General features: G+C 41.9%; 1 protein-coding gene across 3 annotated transcripts in view; it reads left to right on the top strand.

Moving 5' to 3' along the window:
- GPATCH2L (G-patch domain containing 2 like) overlaps positions 1-21000 on the top strand; it is a 126831-nt gene that overhangs the window by 57576 nt on the left and 48255 nt on the right. For 2 of the 3 annotated variants that reach the window (XM_087856143.1, XM_045807759.2), the window contains exon 3: positions 15289-15960. In XM_087856143.1, coding sequence (XP_087712269.1) covers positions 15289-15960 — 672 coding nt within the window. Of the gene's footprint in view, positions 1-13024; positions 13110-15288; positions 15961-21000 lie in introns of those variants that run through there. The other variant, XM_087856144.1, reaches the window with a different exon arrangement.

Below are 21000 nucleotides of genomic sequence, written 5' to 3' on the forward strand. Positions count from 1 at the left end.
CAGGTAGGGAGGCAGGGGCCTTTGTGGAAGTCAAGATCATATCCTAGCAAAGTGGGTATGAGAACACAGACTCTGGAGCCAGACAGCCTGGGCTCAAATGCAGCTCTGCTGCTTATCAGCTCTGTGACCACAGCCAAGTGACCTCACTTCTCTGTGCCTTGGTTTCCTCATCTGTAAAATGGTGATCACACCTACCTCAAAGAGTTGTTAGAAGAATGAGATGAATGAATATTAGTAAGTATTTAGACTAGTACTTGGTAGGTAGCAAGTGTTATTCATATGTTCCCTAAAGAAGTAAATGAAAAAAAAGAAGAAAAAAAAAGGTTATAGGCCCCTGTGGCAGTCAAAAATGTGTTGATCCATTCATTCCACAACAGTTGCTGTCCTATGGAGGACATACACATTTTAAAGATTTGGTGGTCTCTACACTCCAGTTGTAATATGGGTAACGGTAATATGGGCGGAATTCACCAGAAGAGTGGTGTGTGAGGTGCTATGGGATTTCAGAAGGAGGAAGGAGGGAAATTCAAGCAGGACAGGACCATTGGCTTTACAGAAGGGGTGGCTTCTGAGCTGAACTTTGAAGAATAAGTTGAATTCTTTCTGTAGGTTGGGAAACATCTGGGCAGAAGGGGCGGAAAAATGAGAGCCTCTATCTGTACCACCAACAGGTCAGGCGGGCAAGTTGGGGAACTGGGGAAGGGGAGGAGGAGGGGGGATTGAGTCGCCCCCTTGCCCCCAGTCATGACCGTATCCCTCCGAGTTCCCCCAACCCCCACTCGGTCCCAACTCTCCCCTTTCTCTCAACATCCAAGAAAGATTAACTTCTCTCGCTGCAAGAGAGAAAGTTATCATTAGCAGAGAATTAAAAGAGTGATTAATGGTGCCCCCCTTCCGCAGCCCCCCCCCCATAGGCCTTATCTAGTGGCGGTGAGCTGGACAATGAGGCGGGCGGGGAGAAGGAGAGACGGAGAGGGAGAAATGGAAAACAATAAATATTAAGTGCAAGAAAAAAAGGAGCGCCAGCGCCGTTCCCACTTGTTAGATTGAAGGCGCCTCTCCAGAGGGGGGAAGGCTCCAAATTGCTAATTAGCGCCTCTGAAAAGGCTTGGCTCTGATATGCGCGCCGCTGAAAGGCCGCCGTTAATGAAGCCGCGGCGAGCCCGCTTCCCTTTGACTGGCCTTCATCCCTCCTGCGAGCCCCGGGCCGCCCGAACAATGCGGCGGGGAGCGCCGGCTCCCCCAGGCCTCGGCGGGACGGCCCGGGCAGCGTGCGCGGGGAGCGGCGCCGCGCCGGCGAAATGTGGAGGGGGAGATAAGGCCGAGCGCAGGGAAGAGGCTCACTCCCAGGGGCCCAGGGAAAATTTGCAGTTATTATGAAGGAGATGAGACAGATTAAAAGCCCTTGTGTTCGCCGCTTTGCCCCTTTATTTAGTGGCTTCATCTAGGAGATGAAAGAAGTTGGAAATGACTTTCTCTGCTCTGCGCTGCGAGAAGCTTCATGGCACACTTCTTGACTTTATTACTTCTTTTGTTTCTCCCTTCCTTGCCTTTAACCCCTGACAGACTTCACTGTGGCCACAGCGATGGAGGCCAGGAAGTGGGGACTGGCAGGGTCCTCCCCCATTGAGCCCTGGCAGCCAGACCTTGGAGGTCTGGGGCTTTTGGCTGATGATCGCTGGGGGTAATGGCTGAGCTAGGGAGGAATGAGCTTGCCGTCCCTGGAAGACCCCAGGAGGAGGTTGGATGACCCGTTATCCAGATGGGTTAGAGGTTCCGCTGATGCCCTGACCTGTTCCCAGAGGGCAGCACAGCACTGTGCATAGGGGCTCCACAGCCAGATCACCTGTGTTCAAACCCAGAGTCCATCACACGTTAGCTGAGACCTTGGGCAAATTACTTAACTTCTCTATGTCTTAGTTTCCTATCTGTAAAATGGGGACAATGACCATATGCTAACACCTCCTTCGTAGGGTAGGATAGCCTGCATAACTTTCCCTGGTTTTTCATGCCTCCCTGTTCTACACCCACTGTTAGTACCTTTCCACACTGACTCCAGGCCCAGCCACATCACTAGCTTTGGCCAGCTTTGTTTAAGCAAGGGCATGAAAAAGCACTGTGCGTTTCTATCTCAGAATGTGTACCTCTGTGTGTACCTTTCTTGGGACATTACCACAGTCATATGAACACACCATGACTTGCCCCTGGTCATGCAAGCATGACTGTGACAGCCTGCTGGAGGCATGTGGGAGACACGATGAGGAGTGCCGAGTTGTCCCAGACAAGGATATACTAAAACAGTCAGCCCCCAGTTGACTGAAAATACATGAGCAAACCTAGCCAATCTGCCAATCCTAGCCCAGATGGGCAAGGCTTTCTAGAAAGCTTATGGACATGTGAGAAATAATAAGTAGGTGTTGTTTTAAGCAACTAACCAAAGTGGATAACCAATACACAAATTTGTGCATAGAGGTTTGATGCTGCAAACCCCAAATCAAAACAAACCCTAACCCTAAGATACATAGCAATGGCTTTGGCATTGGAAAGCAAATGGAGTCCAGAAAAGATGATAAAGAAACTACTAGAGCAGGTTTGACAAAAGGTGACCTGTATTATGTATGGTGAGTCAATCAATGAAACTGTTGTCTGAGGTCATTTGGAAGATAGAAAAAGTACTTAATGAACCTATGGATTAAAGTCATGAGATTTCTAGATGGAATGTTGAAAGGATCAGCTGGCTCTTACTAAGTGAATATGGTAAGGGACTATGAGAAAGAGATGGACTAAAAAAAGGAAACAACTGTTTGTCCACAGAATGTATAGGGAATATAAAGAAAGTTTCCAGAACTTGCTGAATTGAAAGATAAAAGTGTTTCTCATCTCCGGTCTCAAGATTCTCAATGTATCATATGGAACCACAAAAGACCATGAATATTCAAAGTACTCTTGAGCAAAAAGAACAAAGTTTGAGGCATCACACTATCTGTTTTCAAAATATACTATAAGGCTATCGTAATCAAACAGCATGATACTAGCATAAAAAGAGACACATAGATCAAAGGAAGAGAATAGAGTGCTCAGAAATAAATCCACACACTCATGGTCAACTGATCTTCAACAAGGGTGCCAAGAATACACAATGGCAAAAGGAGAGTCTTCAACAAATGGTGCTGGGGAAACTGGTTTTTCACATGCAGAAGGATGAAACTCAACCATTATCTCATTCCACCTACAAAATTAAACTCAGGGCGCCTGGCTGGCCCATTTGGTAGAGCATGGGACTCTTGATCTTGAACCCCATGTTGGGTGTGGAGGTTACTTAAAAATAAAATCTTAAAAAAAAAACCACAAGATTATACTCAAAATGGGTTAAAGACTTCAATGTAAGACCTGAAACCATAAAACTATTAGGAAAAAAACAAAACAAAACAGAACAGGGACAGAGCTTCTTGACATTAGTCTGGGCAATAATATTTTGGATATCACCCCAAACACCACAGTCAACAAGAGCAAAAATAGACCAATGGGTTTGCATCAAACCAAAAAGCTTCTGCAAAATAAGGACACAATCAACATAGTAAGGAGACAATCTATAAAATGGGAGGAAATATTTGCAAACCATACATTTGGTAAGTTAATATAGAAAATATGTAAGGAACTCAACTCGTTAGCAAAAAAAACCCAAACAACCTGATTAAAAAATGAGCAAAGAACCTGCATAGACAGTTCTCAAAAGAAAACATACAAAGGTCAAACAGATATGTTTTGTGCTCACACCACAAATCATCAAGGAAATGCAAATCAAAAGCACAATGAGATATCATTCACATCTGTTAGAATGTCTGCTATCAAAAAGACAAGTGATAACACATGGCAGTGAGGATGTGGTGAAAAGAGAACGCTTGTACACTATTGGTGAGAATGTAAATCGGCACAGCCATTGAAGGAAACAGTAGGGAGTTTCCTGAAAGAGTGAAAATAGAATTTCCCTATGATCCTGCAATCCCACTTTTGGGTAAATGTCCAAAAGAAATGAAATCAGGATCTTATATCTTATTTGCATATTCATGTTCATTCTAGTATTATTCACGGTAGCCAAGACAGGAAACAACCCAAGTGCCTGTTGACAGATGAAATGAGTAAGAAGATCTCATATATACATAAAAATGGAATATTTTTAGCTGTTAGAAAGAAGGAAATCCTGCCACTTGTGGCAATATGGATGAACATGGAGGCCATTATGCTAAGTGAAATAAGCCAGATAGAGAAAGACAAATAATGTATGATCTCACTTATAAGTGGAATAAAAAAAAATTTTGACCTCATAGAATCAGAGACTAAAATGGTGGTTACTAGGGACTTTTGTGAGGTGGCAAGGACTGGGGAAATGCTGGTGGTCAAAGGGTACAAAGTTGTAATTATATAGGATGAATAAATCTACAGATCTAATATAGAAGCACGATGACTATACTTAATAATACTGTATTGAACACTGGAAATGTGCCAGAGAGATTTTAGGTGTACTTATGCAAAAAATTGGTAACTATGAGAGGAGATGATATGTTAATTAGCTTGACTGTAGTAATCATTTCACTATGAATATGTACATCAAATCACATTGTACATCTTGAATATATACAATTTTGATTTAAAAACAGGTAAATAAAAAACATTCTGGTGCAAAAGAAAAAAAAAGAAGATTCTCAATGTAATACAAGGCCTAGGACTTCTGCTTCTTGCATTAATGGAATAGTAGAGACTGTATTTACTCTCCCATCCTAAATAAATTTTAGGAATACAAAAATTTCTAGTATCCAACAAGGTAAAATTGGTCATGTCTGGAAAACAATAAAAAATTACCAGGCACAAAGAAGCAGGAAAACATAACCATGAGGTAAAAAAAAGCAATCAATAAAAATAAACCCAGAATTACTACATACTATATTTCTTGTGTTTAACAAAGTAGAGAGAAACATGAACATATTAAAGAGAGACATGGAAGTTTTTTTTTTAAAGCCTAATTTCTATAAAAAATACAGCATCTGAGATTTAAACAATATATTGGGTATAATTAATAGCATGTTAGATACTGCATAACCATGAGGTAAAAAAAAGCAATCAATAAAAATAAACCCAGAATTACTACATACTATATTTCTTGTGTTTAACAAAGTAGAGAGAAACATGAACATATTAAAGAGAGACATGGAAGTTTTTTTTTTAAAGCCTAATTTCTATAAAAAATACAGCATCTGAGATTTAAACAATATATTGGGTATAATTAATAGCATGTTAGATACTGCATTATGACTTTGAAGACATAGGAATATAAACCATTCAAAATAAAACAGAAAAAAAAAAAACCAGAAGAAGGAAACAAAGAAAAAAAAAAAAAGAAGGAGAGAACAAAAGAACAACTTAAAGCAACCTCAAATACATGTAATTGGAGTCCCAGAAGTAGAAAGGAAGTAAGAGGAGAAAAATATTTGAAGACATAATGGCCCCAAAGTTTCTAAATTCAATGAAAATTATAAACCCATAGATCCAAGAAGATCCATGAATCCCAGGGACAACAAACATGATGACACTAAGACCCATAGTAATCAAATCACTTAACGCTAGTGATAGAAAATCTCAACAGCAGCAACAGAATAAAGACATAGCATACATAGAGGTGAAAATGATAAGAACAACAATAGACTTTATCTCAGAAATAATGTGAGCCAGAAGACAATGGAGCAACAGCATTAAGGTAATGAAAGAAAAATGCCATTAAGCTAGTATTCTATACTCAGCAAACATGTTCCCCCAAAATGAAGACAATATAAAGACTTTCTCATGCAAACCTGAAGAATCACCACTAACATACCAGAGCTACAAGAAATGTTAACGAAATACTTCAGGCAGGAGGAAAATGATACCACACAGAAATCTGGATCTCTGCAGAGGAATGGCATTTGGCACCAAAAATGGTATTTGTAAAATTATCACGTTTCTTATTTTAAAAATCTCTTTAAATGATAACTGACTGTTTAAGGCAAACAAATTACAACATATTGTGGGATTTCTGCCATATGTAGCAGTAAAATATATGATAATAGCGCAAAGGCTGGGAGAGAGGAAATGGAAGGATACTGTTGTAAGCTTTTTGTACTGGGCATAAAGTATTACGTATTACTTGAAGACATACCTAGATGAGTTAAAGACATATTAGAAACCCTAAAGCAACCACTAAAAATATAAAACAGAAGTATAACTAATAAGCTAACAATGGTGATAAATTGAAATAATAAAATACACTCAATCCAAAAGAAGGAAGAAAAGGAAGGAAAAAGGAACAAAAGAACAGATGCAACAAATAGAAAATAAAAAGCAAGGTGGTAGGTTTAAACCTAACTCTTACTGGCTGAGTTGTATCCCCTGCAAATTCATGTATGGATATACTTCAGAATGTGACTATATTTGGTGAAAAGGTCTTTAAGAGGTAATTAAGTTAAAATTAGGTTGTTAGTATGGGCCCCTATCCACTTTGGTGTCCTTATGAAAAGAATTTGGAATTTGATACATAAATAGAGAAGGAAGACAATGTGAAGGTACAGGTTGAAGACAGTCATCTACAAACCAAGGATAGAGGGTTCAGAAGAAACCAAACCCACCAATATCTTGATCTTAGATTTCAAGTCTCCGGAACTGGGAGAAAATAACTTTCTGTTGTTTAAGCCACCAAGACTGTGGCACTTTGTTATGATAGCCCTAGCAAACTAATATATTAACCATACAAATAATCATATTAAATGTAAATATTCTAAACCTTGGTTCCCACCACATGAACCCAGCTAGACCAGAACCAACTTCAACTGCCTTGGCCCTGTCCTCTGAGCACCACAGCTTCTTGCTTTTCTTTCCTTCCAATGCCTTCCATGTAGGAACAAGCTCCGCCATGCATAGGGGGTGAGTAATCTGTGTTTGGTTGCTTCAGTCCCTTGTTACCTGCACAGATGGGTCTTGGCTCTATCATTTTCTAGCTGTGTGGGCTTAGGTAAACTCATTAGCCTCGAAACACTTCAGTTTCCTCATCTCGAAAATGGGGATAATATACTGGATAAATATGTGAACTGTGCAGTTATGATTAAAGACCTTGATATGGGATGACTGTCCTGGATTATCCATGTGGGTGCATTATTTTAAGCTTGTGGCAATTCGTTATAGCAGCAATAGGAAACTAATGCAAACATGTATAGTAAGCTTTCAGTAAATGTTACCCCAATAGAATCTCAAAATTCTGTAGTTGAGAAGGGTATGTGAGAGTATGAAAGGCATGGCATAGGAGGAATTTGGCAAACCTCTGCCGGCTGCCACCTAATGCCCCATGGCTCCCAGCTCTGGATACAGAACAGTCTCTCCCACTGTCCCCTCACCTGATAAGCTCTATAGGAGTTCTGTTTCTGTTGCCACTGCTGCCATGGAGTGGTGGACACCTGCCTCCACACTCCCATCCCAGCATCCAAGGAGGTTTCTTATAATGCAAAGCAGAAAGAGTACTGGGGCCAGAGAGGGAAGGCCAGTTGCTGGGAGTCATTCATTTTTCAAGTAAATGCTGATACTTCCTGCTATCCTTGGTGGACACTGCTTGTATTGGTAACATCTCTGCAGTGGCTATTGGAAAACAATTCTGGAAAGATTCTGGAATGTCTTGGGGACGATTAGAGCAAGGAAAGGGGGACATGAAAAAACACTGTGGAGATGAGAGGCTGAGGGATTCCTGCCTTCATCAAACTGTGCCCAGGGAATAGAAAGGCAAAAAGAAAGACAATGTCCCCTTTCTTATGATATTTATATTCTGGTGGGAAGTGACACAATATAAGCAAGTACACAACAAATAAACAAGGTAATGTTGGATTATGATACAGGCCACAAGGGAATAACGAGGATGATGAGATAGAAAATGGCTAGGGGAAGAAAGGGATAAAGAAAGGGGGGTAATCAGAAGGGGGAATGAAGCATGAGAGACTATGGACTCTGAGAAACAAACTGAAAGCTTCAGAGGGGAGGGGGTGGGGGAATGGGATAGGCCGGTGATGGGTAGTAAGGAGGGCACGTATTGCATGGTGCACTGGGTGTTATATGCAACTAATGAATCATGGAACTTTACATCAAAAACCAGGGATGTACTGTATGGTGACTAACATAATATAATAAAAAATACTATTAAAAAAAAAGAAAAAAGAAAATGGCTAGGGGAGTAGAATTCCTTCGGATGTTGTTAGGAAAGCTCTCTATGAGAAGGTGACATTTTAGCTAAGTCTTCAAAAATGAGGGGATCCCCGGACCCATGCCTGCAAAGCCCCATAGACAGGTATTCTTGGTTGCAGGACAGCATTTGCCAAGGCCCTGGGGGTGCAGGGAGAGAGTGCTTGGTGGGCTGGTACGGTGAGCATGGGGCAGGGGTCAAGATGAAGCTGAGACATAGGCAGGGGCCAGATCATAGGCTGTTGAGGCCATGGTGAGGACTCCTTTTATTATAATTGCACTGAAACTAAATCAACCAGCAGCAGAGGTGCTTTTTCCATGGTGTGTGTGTGTGTGTGTGTGTGTGTGTGTGTGTGTGTGTCTTATGGGAAGGACGGATACAGGGACACAGGAGAGAGAAACCTATTATTTTTCCTACATGTAGATCCTTTTCAGCTGGTGTTTTTTCTCATTCAACAAACAATTTTGCTTTAATGGTCAATTGAGGGAAACTTGTTGACTAGACTCTCTTCCTCTTCTCAGTAATTACTAATTTTTTTGGAGCACTTAATTTGTGTTGGGTTCTGTGCTAAATGGTTTGTGTTCATTATGTCATTTAATCTCCACTGGAGAGATGTGTACATTCTATTATTGTCTCCATTTCACAGATGGGGAAGCAGACGCTCACAGAAGTTAAGCAGTTAGCTCTGGACACAGCTAGTTACTTCTGGAGCTTGACCCTTGGCTTCCTTCCTGCCTCTACTGTCATCTGCTTGCAGTCGGCCCCAAACTCCATGTCATCAGTGACTTTAGTCACCAAGTGTGATGGCCTTTCCTTAGAACTATTCCTCACCAATTTTCGTTTTGGTTCTTTTTTTCTTAAATTTCTCCCTTTTCTGGCTTATATACACTGGTTCTCTTCAGATGGTCTCTGTTCTTTTTGAGCTGTCTCCTTCAACCCCACAGGCTTCTCTTGCCATACTCTCTGAGTGGTCCTGCCTCTGACTACCATCATCACTTGAAGGTGGGAGCTTTTATTTAAATTTTCTCTCGAGATGGAGACAATCGCTTCTAATTTCGTGTTCCAGTATTTAGTAAGCAAATACCTGTGTGTGTGTGTGTGTGTGTGTGTTTTAATAGACAGTAGTTACTGGGCACCTACCACGTGCAAAGTGTTGTTCTAGGCATTAATGAGAATACAATGGCTAGGACAGGATCTCTGGGGCAATGGGATTGGCTTCATTTTTGTTCACACAGCTCTATTGCCAGAGCTTGTCATAGGTGCTCAGCATGTATTTGTTGAATGAGTAGTTTAGTTGGGGAGGCAAAGTTGCACATAATTGGCTCTGATTCAAGGTTGAATGGAGAAAATGCTCTAGTAAATATGCCAGGAGGTGCTGAGAGAGTCCAGCAGAGTAGGCAAGCAAGGGGAAGGCTTCATGGAGGTGACATAGGCATTCAGCTTTTAAATCACCCTAAATCTTAGTGGTGTTCAAGAAATAGCAAGTGAGGGGCACCTGGTTGGCTCAGTTGGTTAAGCATCTGACTCTTGATTTCAGCTCAGGTCATGATCTCAGGGTTGTGAGATTGAGTCCCACATGAGGCTCTGTGCTCAGCATGGGGTCTTCTTGGGACTGTCTCCCTGTCTCTCTGCCCCTGCCCCACTCGTGCTCTCTCTCTCTCTCAAATAAAACAATAAATAAAACCTTAAAAGTAAAAAAGAAATCGCAAGTGATCTGGTGTGCTGAATTATGATGCAAGAGGAAGTGAAAGATGGATGAGGTGAAATTGTGTTTTGGAAATCTCACTCTATTGCCAGTGTAGAGAATGACTTGCTTGGGGACAGACCAACCAGAAGAGTGGTTGCCTACCCAGGCCAATGTCACGGAGAAAGCAAAACAGGGAGAGTGGATGCAAGGGTAGTATAAAAGTAAAATCTATGAGACTTGGCATTTAAGTAGATAAAGGGGTATTAAGAAAGAAGCAAGAACTAAAAATGACTTTGAGCTGTCTCACCTGGGTGACTGCATGATGGTGGCAACATTTCCCAAACAGGGAACAGTGGAAAAGGGGGAGATTTGATAGGGACTATGGAAGAAACTAAGCTTTGTTTCGACGTCTTAAATTGGAGATGCTGGTGGAGCAAACCAGGCGAAATAGCTAGCAGAAAGCTGAAAATAAAAGCTGGATTTCAAGAAATACAGAAGCTTTCAGAGCTGATTGGGGCAACTGACATCATGGGAGATGCTATGACTTGTGGGAGAGAATTTTTTTTCAGAGTTTTATTAAAATTTTTTTATATGAATATAATCGACACACAATCTTTTATTAGTTTCAGGTGCACGACATAGTGATTCAACTTCTCTATATGTTATGTTATGCTCACCCCACTGCAGCTACCATCTGTCACCATACAATGCTATTACAATATTATTGACTATATTCCCTTCGCTGTGCCTTTTATTCCCATGACTCATTCATTCCATAACTGGAGATCCACTCCCCTTAACCCATTTTCCCCTCCCCCTAGGCAACCATCAGTTTGTTCTCTGTATTTATAGGTCTGATTCTGCTTTTTGTTTGTTTATTCATTTTTGTTTTTTAAATTCCACATATGAGTGAAATTATACAGTATTTATTTTTCTCAGGTTGACTTACTTCACTTAGCCTAATATCCTCTAGGTTCATCCATGTTGTTGCAAATGGCACCATCTCATTCTTTTTAAAGGCAGCCTGATATTCCAGTGTGTGTGTGTGTGTGTGTGTGTGTGTGTGTGTGTGTGTACACACCATATCTTTTTTTAAAAATCTGTTTATCAGTGTACACTTAGGTCACTTGTGGGAGAGAACTTCACTTAGGCAGAAAAGAGGGCTGATGGCTGTGGACGACTTTTGAACATTTCTTTCTCTCCTGTGAGAGTTACAAATTCAGTGTGTCCAAAATGGAATTAATTTCTCACCAAATCTGTTTCTCTTCTTGACTTCTCTAGCTGTGCAAATGGTACTGACCACTCTCTTAGTCATGCTGGCTCCAAACCTCAGTCCTCCTTGTCTCTTTCCTTAATTCTTTACATAGTAAGTTTCATCTATAGAAAATTCTGAAAATCCATAAAAATAACAGTTAGAAGATATAGTCATTTATAATGGAACTACTTTGAATGATGGGTAGTGTATCATTCTAGTTATATTCTTAGGCAAGTACAGATTTAATTTCCTATATACATGAATACAGCCATACTCTACATTTTTAGAATAACCTTTTTATTGGAGTAAAACAGTCATGCAGAAATGTACACAATCAGAAACTGATGACTGTTCTTTCATTAAATATTCTTCCACATCAATTTTAAAAGGCTTCAGAGGTATTCCGTCCTATAGATGTACCATAATTTACATAACTAATCCCTGTTGTAGGATATTTTTTTTCTTGTCTTCTCATCCCTCTCTCCCCAATTTAAAAATTTTGTACCTATTTCCAATTTTTCTTCAGAATAAAATTCCTCAGAGGCAGAATTTCTGGGTCAAAAGGCATATGCATTTTAAAAAATAACCTTTTTCTTTTAGACTAGTGTTAGGTATGCAGAAAAATTACAAAGGTACTACAGATAGTTCCTGTATACCCCATACTCAGTTTCCCCTATTATTAACTTCTTACTGTAATATAGGACATTTGTCACAATTAATGAACCAACATTGAGACATTATTATTCACTAAAGTCCATAGTTTATTCATGTTTCTTTAGTTTTTACCTCATGTTCTTTTTCTGTTCCAGTCTCCCATCTAGGATACCACACCACATTTAGTTGTCACATTTCTTTAGGCTCCTCTTGGCTGTGACAATTTCTCAGACTTTCTTTGACTTTGTTTACCCTTAACAATTTTGAGGAATACTGGTCAAGCATTCTGTAGAATGTCCCTCAATTGGGGTTTGTCTGATTTTTTTCTCTTGATTAGACTGGGTTTATGGGGTTTGGAAGGAAAGTATCATAGAGATAAAATGCCACTTTCATCGTATCATACCTAGCCTACATATGATCAACATGATTTAACATTGTTCATGTTAATCTTGACTAGCATCTCCACTATACTCATTTTCCCTCTTTCCATACTGTACTCTTTAGAAGGGAGTCACTACACACAGCCCACATTCAACGAGTTGGGAGTTATACTTCAGGATGAATTTTATCTACATAAATTCATCGGAATTTTTCTGCACCAGAGATTTAGCTCTTCTTCCCTGTTTATTACTTTATTCATGTCAGTATTCATATCATTAGTTTACTTATGTCAGTATAGACTCATGGGTATCAATTTTATACTTAAGAGTTATAATCCAATAGTACTTTACTTGTTTTGTTGCTCAAGGCGTTTGTATTTGTAAGACTCTGAGTAATTCACTACAAAGGTACCCGGCTAATAATTGTGCCAACTCTCACAGTCAAGAACGAGGACACATTTCCCCTCAATTTTACACACCCTTTATAAAAGTAGGTCAGCAAACAAGGGCGAGGCCGAAATCTCTTCCTAGTGCCCAATTTCTTGACGTCCCCAAGGCAGATGAGGCCAGCCTGGGGAGGGGGTGTCCTTTCCCAGATGTGGACCTCATCCCTTACCCCGCCCGCCCTTAACCACCGCCTCTTGGGGTCCGCAGCCCCTGCTCCCGTCTTCTCCAAGGCCGCGCCCTCCGTATGACGGAAGTGGGCGCGGCCACGGACCGGAAGCGCTGGGCAGGGGCGGGCCTTCTCAAGCAGCGAGCCCCTCCCACTCCATCAGTGCCCCACCCCTCCGGCCCAGACCGGAAATGAGGTCAGAAAGGGAAACCCTGGCGGGGAGACTCGGCCCCAAAAGCGGCGGCCATTGGAGGTGGCTGCGGCAGCTGGTGAGGGGGAGGAGTGGGTTGAGAGGGTTGGGGTCCAGGGGGACGGCGCCAGTGGGGATCGGGGCTCCGGCCCGAGGCCGAGGGGCTATGGCCGCCACAGAGCTGCGGAGGTTGGCGGGAGGGGCGAGGGTGGCTGGGCCTTGTTTTTCAGGGCCCATCGCCCCCATCCCGGGAAACGGGATTCGGGCATCTCCGGGGCGACAGTCACCTCTTCTCCTTTATTCTTTCTGGCTTTTTTGGGGAGGCGACAGCGTGAGGGCTCGGTGTCTCGAACCGTGTTGGCCCTAGTCTTCGGGGGCGGGCCGGGGCGTGGGGGAGAGCCCTTCCAAACAAGCTCTTTCTCACATTTGTGGCCATGTTGCGACCCCTGATCACGGAGGGAGCTTAGTCACCAGGACTTGGTTTTTGGCAGTTTCTGCCCCCTGCCCCGGTGAGCCCATGTGAGAAGTTGCTTCTTGCCGCCTGCCTCCTCCCCAGCTCCTCGCAACCCGGTCTTTCTCTCCGACCGTGTGCCTGCCTTTTTTTTACTTCTATCGGTTTCTCGTTCTTTTCTCTGCGTGACTTACCTTTTCCTCTCCTCGAGTGCTTGCTGGACAGGGGGCTTCTCTCGGTGTGTGCACCCGAGACTGAAGGTGTGGGAAGGTCGGGGTTCTGTCACCAGCTGTTCAATTGCAGTCCTTTAGATAGGAGAGGATTCTGCACAAACAGCTGCAAGTTTTTCTGTAACTTTGTTCCACGTTAAAGTGTACAGTTCTGCCTGAGTTTTTAAAGCAGTGGTTCTTTATTAAGAAAGTAGGTTTAGACGTGCTGTCCCTACATCGTTTTGGTCTTGGGGCAGTTGTCTCCCACACCCCAGTCAGGGCGTTTTAAACTACTTCGTATTGCTTAAAGGGACGTGGTCATTTTATGTTGTGTGGCTTTTGACACTGAGACGTTTTGTTTGGGTGGTAGTTTTGGAACTAGGTGTCCCCATTGCTTCCACCCATGTGGCAGATAAGCCAGCCTACTGTTTCTTGCCTTTGACTTCGTTGGCATAGGGACAGCATGAAAATAGGTTTTAAAAAGTCCTTTGCAGAATGTAAACTGCATGAATGGAAATACGGTCTGAGAGTGGCGCCACACAGTTTTAAATTCTAATTATGGACTTGAAATACTTTGGGCTTAACAAGGGCTAGGGGAAAGATGCTAAATTAATATGTATTTAATATGGTGTTGTACAAATTACATTAGACATTTCCCTTTTAAAGGGTGTTTTGAAGATTGCTCCTACTGCTCTTATCCCTTGGAAGGTTTGCCTCTGAAGGGACCCTTGGAGTATGAGGGTTTGACAAGAATGAGTAGAAAAATAGAAAAATTTAGAAAGCGGTTAGCTAGAAATCTTAAGAGACTCCATCAGTCTCTGTCATTTCAGCCTCAGTTATATCCTGCTTTTTGTGATTGGTACTAAAGCACATAATTATGATCGCTTAATTTTCTGAAGGGTGGGAGAAGAGCTTAGAAGTTGCTAATTGTTAAAAAATATATGACATACCCGATAAATTTCCTTTCCTGCTAGCTTCCAGGTGGTAGTTGGGACCAGAATGGGTGCAGACCTAGTCTCTTTTTTCCATTTGGGGTATACATCTGGGTCACCACAATTTCTTGGATCACTGAAACTGCAAGCAGTGGTCCTTAAAGTGTGTCACTAAGTTGCTTTCTGCCCCCTTCCACAAGCATTCTTATCAGTGATCCCAGACCATGGAACAGTTCTTTATCCATGGTTTTCAAGTTGTGTGTTTTTCTGCTCCTGTCTAATGAGATTTCTCTAATCTTTTTGGATTTTATCATCAGATAATTTAGTGACAAGCTTAATTGGGGAAAAGAGGGGGGGATTTATTTCCCTGGGTTTGCTAAGTTTTGCTCATATTCTGGTTGTGATCTGGTGAGTGATTTTTTTGTGCTTTAAGGACATGTTGACTTGAGGTACCTAACAAGGACCAAACACCTATTTTTAGTGGCTTAAGCGTGCATGGATGGTAGAAACAGAGCCCTAAGTGTAAGGATGAGAGGTGATTTTATTTTCTGTACATAGGGTGGATTCTGCTGTGCCATGATCTATTTTGTAAAATTATGCTAAACAACAGAATCCTATTCAGGCTTTCTTTTTCTTTTCTCTTTTTCTGAACTTTTCTTTTGGCAGATGTGGCCTCATGGATGAGCTGGTACATGACTTAGCCTCAGCCTTGGAGCAGACATCTGAGCAGAATAAGCTTGGTGAGCTGTGGGAGGAGATGGCCCTGAGCCCTCGGCATCAGAGGCGGCAGCTTCGCAAAAGGAGAGGCCGGAAGCGCCGTTCAGACTTCACTCACCTGGCAGAGCATACCTGCTGCTACAGTGAGGCCTCTGAGTCAAGTCTCGATGAGGCCATTAAGGACTGTCGAGAAATGGCTCCTGTTGCCAATTTTAGTGACTCTGATGACACAATGGTAGCCAAACGGCACCCAGCTCTCAATGCCATTGTTAAGAGTAAGCAGCACTCTTGGCATGAATCTGACTCCTTTACCGAAAATGCACCATGTCGACCCCTCCGGCGCCGGCGGAAGGTGAAGCGAGTGACATCAGAGGTGGCTGCCAGCCTTCAGCAGAAGCTCAAGGTGTCAGATTGGAGCTATGAGAGAGGCTGCAGGTTCAAGTCTGCTAAGAAGCAGCGTCTGTCCCGTTGGAAGGAGAATACTCCCTGGACCTCCTCAGGTCATGGGTTGTGTGAATCAGCGGAAAATAGGACTTTCCTAAGCAAAACAGGAAGGAAAGAAAGGATGGAGTGTGAAGCAGATGAACAAAAACAGGGCTCTGATGAGAACATGTCAGAATGGTGAGATCTCCCTTACTCAGATTTTCCTGGTTATTTTTACCCCAAGTACAATTCCACACTCTTGATGAGTTCACCTGTCTTTCCAGACCAGCCACTGTAACATTGAGTTTGTAGCCCTCCTTTAAGCCATCAGCTAGGGTATATCTCTAGCTTTTTACGGTACATTCATGACTCAATTTCCCTATTTCAAGAAGGCTATATATAATGAAACACATTTGTTTCTAAAAATGGTTTAAAATGTGTACTTCACATGCATAACCATGAATTTTATTTTAAAAACAATTTACTGCTGTTTATGCCACGTAGATCAAAATGTAGATGTTAGAACGAGGGTCTCAGCAGAGGCTGGGGTGTGTGTTTGTGTACGTGAGAAAATGCTGCTGCCAGGCACATGGAGTTTGAGTATGTTCCTGGTAAGCTGCCTTTCCCCATCAGGAGTCCAGGCTTTAGATACTGGGCTATCATTCTGTTGTCTGCTACTTCCAGTTTGACTGTATGGGGTTTATTTTTTATGGCTGACATTCAGGTTGTCTGAACACATGGTGGACTTTGAAAATAACAGTACTGAATCCCATTAGTCTTACACCAAATGTCATCGAACCAGAAACATTTGGGTCTATTGGGTGCATGTTTAAAATGGCAGTGTAGTTTTTGGTGACTTTGTTTTTTACATCTCAGATAGTCCTAGGAACATGGATAATCCCCACCTTGATACTTTAATATTACTCTTAATCTCAGTGTGTGACAGCTGTTTCTCAAGGAAGATGCTCTTGGTGTTTTGGTTGGGGCGATTCTTTGTGCTGAGGGACTGTCCCATGCTTTACAGGAGATTTGGCATCCCTACATTGTTCCCATCCCCTTCGTATTATCAAACCACATGCCTTTATGGATGCTGCCTGGTGGGTTGGTAGTCCCAGTTGAAGGGTTCAGAACTCCACTGTATGGTAGGCACCGCTAATCGTGTTTTATAGGAGAGGAGATGGAGGTTAATAGCATTTAGATAATTTGCCCAAGGTCACCCAGTGGCAACACTGGGAATTAAACCTGATTCCAAAGTTCATACTTAACCACCATGTTTTGCTGCCCTTTAAGTTTGCCTTTTTCGTGGCTCTTTTGCCATCTCATCTTAGCTTTTACAACTGAAGAATGTGTGGCCTTTCTCAGGACTTTCCTTTTGAAGTTTGTCTGAAAAACAAAGACATAAATCTTAGAAACTATGAGGTGAAGCTATGTCAGTAATAGGAAAAGGTGCTTAGGTCTTTATCCCTGTACCTTTCATGGGTGATTTTTAATCCAGCTTTAACAGTTTTTCTGACTAACTTTATATTTGCCAGTCTCCACAACCAAGTAGGCTTATAATTTGGCTTCCCTGATTCTCCTCTAATATACATCCTAAGACCTATTTACCCAATTTATATGTATGATTTTGGGTTATAAAGGGTTTTTTTTTATCATGTTATTTTTAACCAAATAAATGTTTAGCTGGCGTATAGCCTTTCACAATATCATAATCCTCAATTGAGGCATTTAAGTTTGTTTCGATATCAAACCTATATACCACATAATTTACTGTTGAGAATAGTGATTTTTAAAAATTGTTTTTTGCGATGATACCTTGTGTTTATTTTTCCCCAGAATTTTTCTTTCTTTTTTTTTTAAGATTTATTTTATTTTTTATTTATTTGACAGAGAGAGAGAGAGCACAAGCAGGTGGAGTGGGAGAGGGAGAATCAGACTCCCCAGTGAGCAGGGAGCCTGATGGCGGGGCTCGATCCCAGGACCCTGGGATCATGACCTGAGCCAAAGGCAGACGCTTAACCAACTGAGCTGCCCAGGCGCCCCTCCCCAGAATTTCTTGTTAAATTATGACATAATTGTAGGTTAAAGACTGTTAACTCTGTCTACTCTTTAAGATAACAGTCCAGGAATGGTTCCAGATATAGAGTCTGTAATCTAGCAGTGAGACACTCAGTCTTTCCAGTTCCTTCTTACCCCAGACACATCTATTGCACGTTATAGTCAGGTTGTAATAGTGAACATTCTAGTTATATGAAAGCCTAGATACGTTGAAGTAGGCAGCATTTCTTATGAAATTCTTACTCTTTTCAAATTGAGAAAACCTTATTCCCCCACCCCCCTTTGTGCTATTTGCCTGGTCCATGACTTCAGAGTTCTTTTAATAACATGGATGCCCAAGTCCTTGTAGCTATGAGGGAATAATAGCTTGAGTAGTAGCAGATCTAAAATGAGTATAATTCTTCTTTAGAATCTATTTAGGAGTCTTAAATATGCCTTGACTTATGTTGATTCATCTGTAGTTATGAGCAGAAGTGCTTTGTGTTTTTTCCCCCTAAATCTGCTCTGTGGAGAAAGAGAGGTGACTGTAAATTATATTCAGTCTCTCAAATAAGATGGAAGTAAAATCTTCTTCCCTCAATTATTATTTGAAGATTTTATTTATTTATTTGAGAGAGAGAGAACATGAGATGGGTGAGGGACAGAGGGAGAAGCAGACTCTCCACTGAGCAGGGAGCCCAATGCGGGGCTCGATCCCAGGACCCCGGGATCATGACCTGAGCCGGAGGCAGATGCTCAACTGACTGAGCCACCCAGGCGCCCCTAGAACTTTACTTTTTATCAATGGTGTTGAAGATTGTCAGCCTGTATGGTTCAGCTTGTAAAATTATTAGGGTGAAGGTGATCAATAAGCTTAACTTAGCCTTGTCAGTGGATAGAGTTCTTTTAAAAAAATGTGTGAGGTGTTTTAGGTTTGAAAATGTATGTCTCAACCAGAGAGCTTTATTTCTAGTTTACTTAAACTCATTTTACTAATAACCATGGAATAGTTTAAGCTTGACCAATAGTTCTTTTTTTTTTTTTTTTTAAGATTTTATTTATTTGATAGAGACACAGCGAGAGAGGGAACACAAGCAGGGGGAGTGGGAGAGGGAGAAGCAGGCTTCCTGCTGAGCAGGGAGCCCGATGTGGGGCTCGATCCAGGACCCTGGGATCATGACCTGAGCCGAAGGCAGACGCTTAATGACTGAGCCACCCAGGCGCCCCTAAGCTTGACCAATAATTCTTTCTGCTTCTCTTTTTCTGTTCTTCCTTCAATTCTGCACCAACCAATCCCTCAAGAGTTCTGAGGAACTGAGAGTGGTTATGATGTAATAGTATTTTATGCCTACAAAAAGATCAGTTGTTATTTTAATGTTTTCCTCTGTATGTGTGTTCTATTCTAAAATGGAGCAGTTTTTTGTAAAATTACTTTCTACTGTCCTTATTCATATTGTCTATATAGCAGCTGTTAAGTGATTCATAGCCTAATTTTGCTCTATTCTTCACTAACACATTTGTTTGTTCCCTTGAATATAGTTTAGCTTCTGTTCTTTTATAAGTGAATTGGTTTGGTGTTGGCCTGAAGTCTCAGTCAGGAGCCTTCCTAAGGTGATGTATTAGAGGCCGATCTCACAGGAAAGAAAATATTCCCTTCTCTTGGAAGGCAGGTGACAGAGATAGAGTGCTAAACCTCCCCCCTCCTTCTCCAGCCCAGGCTGACCTTCTGCGGCCCCTTGGTGCCTCTTGTTTTCTTATTTTTATAGAAAATCAATATCCCTTCTGACACAAACAATAGCTCAGAAGCAAGAATAAATGGGAGAAAGCTGAGATCTCTGTCCATCACCTTTCACTTTAACTCCCCCAAACTCTTTAATTATGAGCATGCTTTGCTCCAGGTGTTTGTGGCAGTGAAATTGCTAAATGAGGACCATTTTAACCAAAGATTGGGTGATCAGTAACACTCTATAGCAGTAGTTTGTTGGATCAATAGCATTCATTATTTCATGGTTAAGGTAAGTAGCCTCCTTTGCAAGTGGAGGTCATTAGTCAGGGGCTACTGGAACTGTGGGAAAGAATATATGTGGTAGATTGAGGTGGTTCTGTTTTCTATTCCAAAACTGGGAATGCTGACCAAGAGTGCATTACCGTCGTTGCCATGGTGCTGTTGCATTTGAGAGTATTGGATAGCCAGCATGGCGTGCCTCCGTAGATCTACCCAAAGTTCTGCTCGTGTATCCTTAGGAGCAGCTACGAAAGCTTGGGAGGTGGATTTGATACTACTGTATTTGAAGGTCTGTCTCTTGAAAGAAATGTGTTCGGATTATTTTGCACGACTCTGGAGGATGGTGGTAGGACTCCTAGAAGTACAGAGAGTTAAATGTTGCCTCATAACATTCCAAAAATTTGAACTCCAAAAATGAAATGAATTGTTTCATGAGGTAGTGAGTTCTAGGTCCCCGAAGGGGTTCAAGGCTGTGCCGTGGTGACCGTGTACTGAGTTTGTGTAGAGTTGGAGAGGTCGCACTGCATGATTTTTCAGGTCCCTGCGACACTGAGATTCTCTCATTCTGAAAAGTCACAGCCCCATTCCAGTGCATTATTGCAACTTCATATTTTAAAAAGCATCTGATAACCAGCATCAGCTGCCCACTGAAATACTTACAGAGACATAAAACACTGTAAACTCACATCACCAGAACCTAGGACCTAGAGGTGGCCTCTTGCCAAGATCTCCTCAAACCACAAGGCTGACAGATGTGCGGTTGAAAGCCCACATCAGCGCTGTCGAGCCAACGCTGAATGTAGATAGCAAGAGCCTTCCTCCTTTCTCTATAGTCAGGCCTTTGTTCAGAAACGCAGGGTCCATTTCAGTCAGGAAATCAGGCAGCTGCAGTTTGAGCTAGTCCCCTCTTAGCCACAGTTTCTTTCTGTGGTTTTAGTTACTCGCAGTCAGGTGCGGTCTGGAAGCGTATGATCCTTCTCCTGCCATATCATCAGAAGTAGTCGCAGTAGCCTGACACCGCCTCACAGTGCCTGCGTCATTCACCGCACTTCATCTCATTATGTAGGCATTTTATCCTCTCACATGATCCTAAGAAGAAGGGTGAGAATAATAAGATATTTTGAAAGAAAGAGACCGCATTCATACAACTTTTGTTATACTATATTTATATTGTGCTATTTTATTATTAGTTATTGCTT

The sequence above is a fragment of the Ursus americanus genome, chromosome 26 (genome assembly GCF_024610735.1).
Source record: "Ursus americanus isolate L20-20 chromosome 26, mUrsAme1.1.p, whole genome shotgun sequence".
Classification (NCBI taxonomy): domain Eukaryota; kingdom Metazoa; phylum Chordata; class Mammalia; order Carnivora; family Ursidae; genus Ursus; species Ursus americanus.